Genomic DNA, 9,575 nt, shown 5'->3' with positions numbered 1-9,575 from the left:
TGTAATGTGTAATGTGTTGGTTTACTACATGGGATGGCAAAACAAAAGCAGTGTTGTTGGGCTAGCTGTCAAAGAAAGAGTAGAAGAATGGGTAAGGAATCTTGACCCTTTTTGTTGTCTTTCCGAGTGAGGGGAAGGTGCCAACAAGAGATGCAGGCATTCAGGGCATTCTATGTGGGTTTTTCTTTCTTTCTTTCTTTCTTTCTTGTGTTGTGTGTGTAGATCAAATAGAACGCATCCACCGGTTTTATCATGCTGTGTACTTTATGCCTCTCTTTTCCCAAAGCCCCGCAGGCTAACACCACACCAATGACAAGGTAGATCCACACAACATGTGTTTCCCTTGTCAAACGTTGAAAATAAAAAATAAAAAAAAACACCCTTGTGTAATTATTAAGGTTGTCTTGCCTTCTTATTAGCTTTCTTTTGGGACTAAATTTGATACTACAGTGTTTCTTATTGCTATTTAATTAAAATGGGTACTTTATATGCAACCGAAATTGTGGATCAACTTACACATGATTATTTCAGTTTTATTATTAGTAGTTTTAAGTTCAACTTCTAGGTATTCAATCATGTTAAGAAGTTTGTGGCCCATTGTAGTTTTTTCTGCTTGAACAAGATTATCTTCAGTGGATCTTGAGGATATTTGTGGTCTCTTCAAAGAAATGGGTACTTTATATTAATTTTAATTATCAAGATGAATGATGGTTTGATTGAATGATAACACTAAAGCTGAACTGAAGTTTTGTTCTTAATTGGAGTTTGGATTACACTTGGTAATGTGATGATTGATATCGTTTTCATGAACCGTGAAATTGTCGCAACAATGTTGTGTAAGGAGTAGAAGTCAAACTAGCTTGTTAGTGGGTTTAGGTTAGAGCAATAAATTGGATTTTCGTTCAAGGAGTGAACTGTGAACAGAAAAAGTACACGATGTGTGAGCCATTGAAGTTTTTTTTTTTTTTTTTCCTTTTCTTTTCTTGTGTTGTTGTTCCTTTGTAGTAGGGACCTCGTTTTCTTTTGAGTCACAGGGGTGTTGAATGAAAGCTTTGAACATCCGTAAAAAGCAATGATGTTGCAAAGACAGTTAGTTCCTCTATCTCTGATTTCAGAATTTTTAATTATCCTTTTTGACTCGAAGGAGACCACAACTGTTGTGAGTGAATGAATGGGGGCATGGGAAAATGAAAGGCTAAGTGGGACTTGTGATGATGAAAGGAAAGAAAATGGGAAAGCCAAAAAACATGGTGCTAATAAGATAGATGACCCTCTTATGTGTTGGTTTGTTTGATTGTGTGGGCTAATATAATTTTTGAGGACTATATGGAAAAAAATAAAAAATAAAACCTCTTTGGTTGGTGGTGGCATTTATTGGGAATTTGAAACTCAACATGTGCACTGCTCTGAAACACTAGTGGCGTTTTGCTATCCCATTATCAACTTCGCTATCCTTTTTTGAGAAAGATATTAAGACAACATGCCTCATGTGGCGTGTTTTCATTTGAACCATTATTAGATAATAACCCCTTTCAAAGTCCACACAGATCTTATTTATTTTATGATGAAGAAGAAAATTCAAGCATGGTATATTTGACTGTCACTGATACCTTCAAATTCGTAAGAGCCACAAGTACTAATCCGTAAGCTTTATGTGTGTTCTTGAATTTTATTTTATTTTGGTTTGGTTACTCGACTATGTTTTGTTATCATTGGTCGGCAATGCTATCCTTTTGAAAAGATACACGTAATCATTATTATTTTCTTCTATTTAATCTTGTCTCAGGTTCGTGATAAAATGAAAGGTGTTTTTGTTTAAAGGCATTAGTTAAAGAATTAGTGAATAAAAAGATTTTATTATGATTGAGAGATTAATAAAAATTATAATAGAAATGCATTAATGTTAATTTTTGTTTTTTTAATTAGTGTCCTTAAATAAATAAAAAATACCAATTTATGTGGAGATGGAATGATGGATGATGGTTGACAAAAAAACTTGAATAGTTGAATACGTTAATGCTTGAATACTGATAGAGGTGAAATAGAATCAAACGAAGCAAAATATGTACTAAAGGATAATTTCTCCCTATTAATAGGAGAAAAATAGGTGACGATGAAATAAAAAAATAGTCAAGCTTTTCTTTTTTTAGTCTCACTTTTTTTAAGCATGATATTAAGTAGTGTTTTAAAACATGACTTATTCATATAATATTTTTAAAATCTATCCATTCATGTATTTTTTTTTTTAAATTAACCCACTCGTGTATATTTGCCGCAGAAGATTTTCCACTTTTCTGATGCACCAGGATGGACGAACAATAAGGAAAGGGACAAGACATAGCTTAATGTACGATAAATGCAAGGAATGAAATGAACACGCTCTTTTTTTATATATTTTTCTTCTTGAATGATGTAAGATTGTAAGTACTAAGTAGCGGCTAGATTTTCCTTGCAATTATAATGAGAAATGGTAGTGGTGATCAGATTAAATTTTATGCATATGCATTTTATAATCAAGAAGAAATCTATATAGAACCAAGACCTACCATGATATATGAATATTTTTTGAAAAGAAAAACAAAATAAAATATAGGTTATACACTTTATTAATCTATAGGAATAAAAAACATATATTAAAGGATTTATAACAATTTATACATATTGTTAAATCAAATGACTTAAATCTCAATTATTATCCATTTCAAATTAGCTTTCTGTAAACTATTCTATCTCAACTTTCAAAATGCTTAATTTATCCTATTTGCTACTAAACTGTGTAGAGGAGTAGCCGCAAGTTTTGACGTTGCATTGAATATATATGTGGGATACGAGAAAACAACACGGGTCTCACGTGCCGCAATTTTCACTACACTGCAGTTCCACTTGCATTGGTTCATGTCTGAGTTCCCATACTATAATTTCCCAGCAATTTGGCATATTGAGCGAAAGATTAGGTTTTCCCTCCATGAATTAACATACCTTTCCTGTTGCAACTTGGATTAGATTCAGAGAACAAGCCTTTGCTGCCATGAATTTATTTGAAAATGATTTCGTGTACTTCTGTTCTTATTATAGCAATTTATGTATATACTCCACGTGATCTTATGTAAACAAAGTTTCATGGAATACCCGCGCGTATAAACAAGTTTCCATGAAACTACCCACCACGTGATGCATAGGGTACGTATATGAATGATGAAGAATGTTAGGTGATATATAATTAAGCATGCAACATTAACAAATTAAATGGAATCGTTCCAAATCACTTTTTTTAAAGTTGGATTTATTAAATATCACTACTATTTTAACTTCTACATTGCGCATATGATATATGTTTATTTTTCTACAATTAAATTTTATACTAAATAAATATATTTTAATATATATCATATTATAATTAAAATTTATAATAAATATTTTTTTCGTATAAATCATAATTTTTATTTATAGCAAATGATTTAAATCATTATATGAAGTTATTTTAACTATTGACAATTCTTTTAAAAAATAATTTAAATTAGTGGCAGTGTAAAGACTTTTTTTTTAAACTAACATCTACAATCATCAAATATGATTAGCTTATTAAATTTTTATAGTAATTACTTAAAAATAACTCAAAGATAAACTTTAATTAGTTGATAACCTAAAAATGTTTACATTGATAGTCATGTGAGTTAAACTATTTAAAAAACAATTAAATTCAACTTTTAAAAAAGAACAGATTAAAATGGATGGGCAGTTAAGAAGATCTAGTATAAAAAATAAAAAAATAAAAAGATAATTTGAAATGGTTGATATATGAGAGAATTTTATTTTTCTAGTTGTGGGAGAGTGTGTGAATTATTGCATGAAAGAGAAAAAAATATCAAGAATGTCTATTTAAGAGTGTGAGTTTCACCCTTATGTATTTTAATTTATAATATAGGAATAAATTTTAAATTCATGAATTTTCAGCTTATAAAAAAACATGTGAATTTTTCCACTAATTGTTTATGAGAAGAGTTTAATGACTATGTATAAAAAGATTTTACATTATCAATTAAATTTATCATAACAGTATTTACAATTAGATGACAATGAAAATTATAATTGGCCTTAATTATTTGTACATTTTAGCTAGCCCGATCATATCACGCTATTTTACAAATAAAAATTAACCTAAACTCACAGTCTAAACAGAACGAGTTTCCTCACTCCTTCGTGCGTTGATTTTTTCTTCCTATTCCCAACTCAGATACATACTCCATTCTAATTTCTCATGTTTCGCAAAGGGGCCTCATCGCTGCTATTGTTCTTAGCGATCGTGTTGGTTTCTGTTCTACCTATGATAGGGTTTTTCTCAACTGGAATTTTCATACCTTTTTGTTGTCAATTGGGAACATTCTTTTGGTCTGAAATTGTGTTGCTTGCACTTGATAGTGAGTGGAAAGAATATCAAAGAACACAAGCGACAACCTTACCCCCTGTTATATGCTTTTGTGTGGATAAAACCACTGAATCCCAAAGTAATTGTTCTATTTGCATGGAAGAATTTGAGAATGGAGATTTAATTAATCCAACCATATATTTGGAGAGTGTCCATGAATTTCATTGGTCTAGCATTAATTTTTGGCTACCTTTTGGAAAAACTACTTATCCAAATTATCGTAAGGAATTGTCAATTTTTGGTTACTTTGTGGACAAACTACTTGTCCAAAATGTGGATTTGAATGATTTTGTAAAAATTTATTTATGTTGTATATATCAGGTTTGTGTAAGATTGATTCAGAAGCAAAAGCTAAGAAAGTTACTGTGTGGTGATCGATTGACATTAATTTGTCAAGGAAAGGATTGTCGAAAGAAGAAGAAGATTTTATTTCATTTGTCACACAAAATACAAGAATATGATATACTACTTATATTAGAATAGAGTGACTATTCACATAATTGCTTATTCAAGAATACTCAATACTCATATAATTGTTTATTCAAAACTTTGTAACTTATAACTTTACAACTTTCATCTTCCACAATTTAAGGCTCATAAAACTTGTTATTATTATTTTTCTAATTAATATGTAAGAAGGATTTCGGGGAGGAACATGATGAACCCTATAAATCTATAATTAATGTTGTTCCGCGGCATGTACGTGAAATCTCAATGAATAGCAAGATGCTTGGAACTTGGGTAGGAGAACACAGGCTTTTGATAGAGTGCTTAACTATGGTAACCAAGAGGATTATTTCAAGAATGAAGACTGCATGTGCATACTGTTTTTGTATTAACAATTATAGCAGGTGTGGATAAAATTTGCAATTAATTAAAATACTAGCTTCTACTAGCTAGTTATTTCTGGCTACATTTTGGTGATTTAATCTTAATTATTTGAATTTGTTCTCTTGCAGGCTACTTTTTGTTTTGTTTTTCTTTTGTAGTACTTCAGGTCGTTACTATATGTAAATATTAACTATAGGGTTCACGGGGCTGGTACCAATGGTATATAGACTAGGAATTTTTATCCTTGTATTGCAGGGGATGATCTGTTTGTAATTCGGATATGCATAAGTCATGCCATGTTGATATATCTTTTGAGTACTTTTGTTTTTCAATCAATAAATGTTATTTTGTTAAAAATGTTTGTTGAAAAATTTGAACCCGTAATTTTTTCTTTTTTTCTTCATTTTTTTCATCCTTCTTTAACCATTAAACTAACATTATATTTCCTTGAGTACTTCTGTTACGCCTCTTTAGAAATAGTTGATTTCTTTGCTGATAAAAAAAAAAATGGCTTTAGCTGCCGTTTATACCTATTTCATGCATGCCGTAAGCTATTAGGTTCTAATTTTGTACTTTGGCTTTTCTCCATTTTGTAATTTCGAAGGGTGTCCTCTTTGTATTCCACGATCTGTCTGTAATTGACAGATATTACGTTGTATGTTTGGTGTTATTATGGTCACATCTTGTGGCTTTACTAATACTCTTCTTAATATATTTTCGCTTTATTTAAAAAAATGAAAGCTTCCTTCTAAGGTAAAAGATGCGAAAAGTGTTAAACGTTACTAGTACCAATTAATAATGTTTCGTAAAACGACTTATAAAAAATTGAAAATTTGTTATATTGTATATTAATTAATATACGTATTCATTCTTTAACTTTCTTTTTTCCTTCTCAGTCATGATTGGTTATTGAACGTATTTTGTGCAAAAACTTCCCAGTCAATCGTATAGCTGATGATATGCACTAACTAAATACAGTTTACACACGTGTTAAGCTGTTAGCTTTAGTCAAATTGAATTAATTAGGACTGTTATAAGATTATCACCAAAAAATTAGGACTATTATAAGATGCTTTAAGTAAGAAATGTGCTCAATTATGCCAACAAAAAACATTTTTTAAGTGCTTTTGGATTAAGGCAGTCTTCAAAATAATAATGTACTTATGGATAGTATTGGAGCCGAGAAAGGTATATATCAAATTGAAAACAAAGAGAAGAATATGAATATGATTATATGCATAAGTACTGATAAACTATTTGAAAAGGAAATAATGATTACTTGTATATTTGAGAAGATGATTATGGTATTGTCTGCAGAAACAATGAAAACTTAACATCAGCTAGAAGACATTAATCATTTGCCTTCCGTTCTTGACAAATACAAATTATGTGTTTATTTTAAAAATAAAAATGTAACGCGACAAGCTTTAACAATTAACGTGAAATTTCATCATTCTCCAGTACTTCTGCGCATCTTTCTAATTTTTTAATTTATTAGATATTTTTCTATAGGCTCCATATATATTTGAAAACAAGAGGAAAAGAATTGTACACGGATCACATACCAAAAATATATATAGAGAGAGAGACCAATTAATTAGTCCCCATATAACATTAGCATCACAAACACTCGAAAATTGAATAAAAAATTAATTAAATAACCTCCCCCAACAAATTAAAATAGAATCTGTTCAATGGGAGGCTTATGTAGAAAAGTGTGGCAAGAACTCACGTAAGTTATTCTAGAACCACAATTAATACTTTATTATATAACATATAATTATATATCATATATATTTCCCTCTCCAGCTTCATGACTTGTTCATCTAGCTGGTGTCTCTAGCACAATGTGTGATTTTGGTGCAACCACGATTGTAAGGGTTGGCACGACCCCTCTGCTGGCAATTGTAGTAGGATCTTCCACGGTTACCACATGGCACATTGTTGGCATTTAGGGCACCATAGCTAATGTACCGTTGTCGCCCGGTGAGGGTTCGGCGATTGGATTCGGAATCTAGCAACATCTCATTGTCATCTCCAATGAGATCATGGACCACAGCATTAACATGGAAGCCATATTCATGATGAACACTAGAAGCCTCAGCCACCATGGCCAGGGCCAGGGCCAAGAGGAGGAAAGAGAGCCAGGGTTTGAAGTTCATTTCAAAAGGGTGGGGGTAGGGTTAGGGTTAGTGAGTTTTTTGTTTTGTTGGCTTTGGAATGTAAAAGAGAACGAGAAGAGCCCTCTGAGGCGGATTTTATCCCTGCCCTTCCTTGCTTAGGAGGGGAAAGAAGAGGATATAGGAGAAAAAAGTTGATTAGGTGGTTGTTAGTTTTTCTAGGGATAAAAAAAGGATAGAGTTTCGTGGCTGAGTTACTTGTGATTTAACCTAATTTTGGGCAGTGCCCGTTTCTTGTTCCTGCTTTTTCTCTTTTGGTCTTTGTGGCTTAGAATTAATTCTATATATGCTAATTAAATAGAGATCATGTGTTGTGTTTTATAGTTCAAATGCATGACTGCCATGCATGATGGTGAAGTTGCTATAAATTGAAAAGAATTGCGTGTGGCTGACTTTATTTGCAATGAAAGATACTAAAATGAGAAATGCAAGATAATTAAACATTAAACTTGTGTATAATTTTTTTTAAGGAGCTTGTATAGGATTATTAATTATATACTTAGTATTGCTTCTATCTCACATTTTTTTTTATTTCATTTCTGTTTTTATTTTCTATTACATCAATTGCCATGCATGTCTATAATTTTTTTTCCTTCTTCCACTCATACACCTTAAATTTGGGATGTGCGATTAACTTTTTTTCTATTTAGATATCATTATCTATAAAGGTGAGAGATAGAGATAAAATAAAAAATTGTGATAGTAAGCAACAAACTTGAGCATTAATTGGTAGAAGGTTATTTTTTCTCTCCCTTTTTTTAATTTATTTATTTATAAGAATTAAAAAAAATATAAGAAGATTTATAATAATTTATACAAATTTTTTAACTAACTGAATTAAATTTTTTTGATAGGTTATTTTTCATTAAATAATAATATTGAATTTGAGTCTTAAATATATAATTATGTTAAATACATAAAAAAGAGATTTTATTGCCGGTAATAAGCTAATTTAGCTTAAGCAGAATTGTTTTTCGTTGAGGTTATCTATGTTTCTAAAAAAATGTGTTAATATTAAAATATTAAGAAAACAATACTATAAAAAGCTTATTATAAATAATTTAACTTTGTTAAAATTAGGAGTGATCATAATCCGTCCTATCCCATTAATTTGACCGGGTTTAAGAGAATTTTGATAGGTTTAAATTTAAGAAATTAAATTAAATCCAAATACATTTTTAAGACACATTGGGGCTATATTTGGGTCATCTCAAGCAGATCATAAACCTTGCTCAATTCCTGACTTTTTATTTTTTTCATAATTTGATCTGATTTTTGTCAATATTTTTTTGGTTTAAATATTTTTTAATCCTTATAATTTAAATTTTTTTTTAATCCTTGTAATATTTTTTTTTATTTTTAATTCTTACAAATTATATTTGTTTTATTTTTTGTCCTTTTAGTATTTTAGATAACATTTTTTTTACTGATCATTAATTTTTATCCTTTTAATATTTTAGATAATATTTTTTTTATTGATCAAAATGTTATCTAAAGTGTTAAAAAATGAAAAATAAAATAAACATAATTTGTAAGAACTAAAAATAAAAATGATTTTACAAGGATAAAAAATATTAAATTGTAAGGGTTAAATTTTTTTTTTCTCAATCCAAGATAATTAGATTGTGCAACCTTTGGTCCATTGTCAATTGGGCTTTTTTTTATGGTTAATGTAAAACAGCAACGCTCTAATCAACTGATAGGTTAATTATGTTTTAAAATAAATAATATTGTTATACATAATACTAAAATTTATAATGTATATTTAATACGTATATAAATTTAAATAATAAATTTTATGACAATTAATTTTGATATAACTCATTCAAATTATTTAATCTGTATAATTTTTATAAATAAAAAATATTTACTATTAAAAAATTAATTTATTAATAAATTAAAAAAAACATATTTTTAAAAAAAAATAAAAAAAATACTTACAAATCACGTAATCTGTATGAATTTCTATATGAGTTAACTCATACAGATTATGTGATCCGTATAAGTCATATGAATTAACTCATACGAATTATGTAATCTGTATGACTCATACAGATTATGTAATCCGTATGACTTATACAAATTAATTTCTGTATAAGTTAACTCATACGGATTGCGTCCGTATGAGTCATATGAAT

General features: G+C 29.4%; 1 protein-coding gene across 1 annotated transcript; it reads right to left on the bottom strand.

Moving 5' to 3' along the window:
- Positions 1 to 6,786: 6,786 nt before the first annotated feature.
- LOC100775865 (protein RALF-like 19) lies at positions 6,787 to 7,554 on the bottom strand. The gene has a single exon (XM_003542692.5). The coding sequence runs from the start codon at positions 7,417 to 7,419 to the stop codon at positions 7,084 to 7,086; it is 336 nt and encodes a 111-aa protein (XP_003542740.1). The 5' UTR covers positions 7,420 to 7,554; the 3' UTR covers positions 6,787 to 7,083.
- Between the last annotated feature and the right edge of the window lie 2,021 nt (positions 7,555 to 9,575).

This window comes from Glycine max, chromosome 13 (genome assembly GCF_000004515.6).
Source record: "Glycine max cultivar Williams 82 chromosome 13, Glycine_max_v4.0, whole genome shotgun sequence".
In the NCBI taxonomy this organism is placed as follows: domain Eukaryota; kingdom Viridiplantae; phylum Streptophyta; class Magnoliopsida; order Fabales; family Fabaceae; genus Glycine; species Glycine max.
This window is presented reverse-complemented; position numbering and strand designations above follow the sequence as displayed.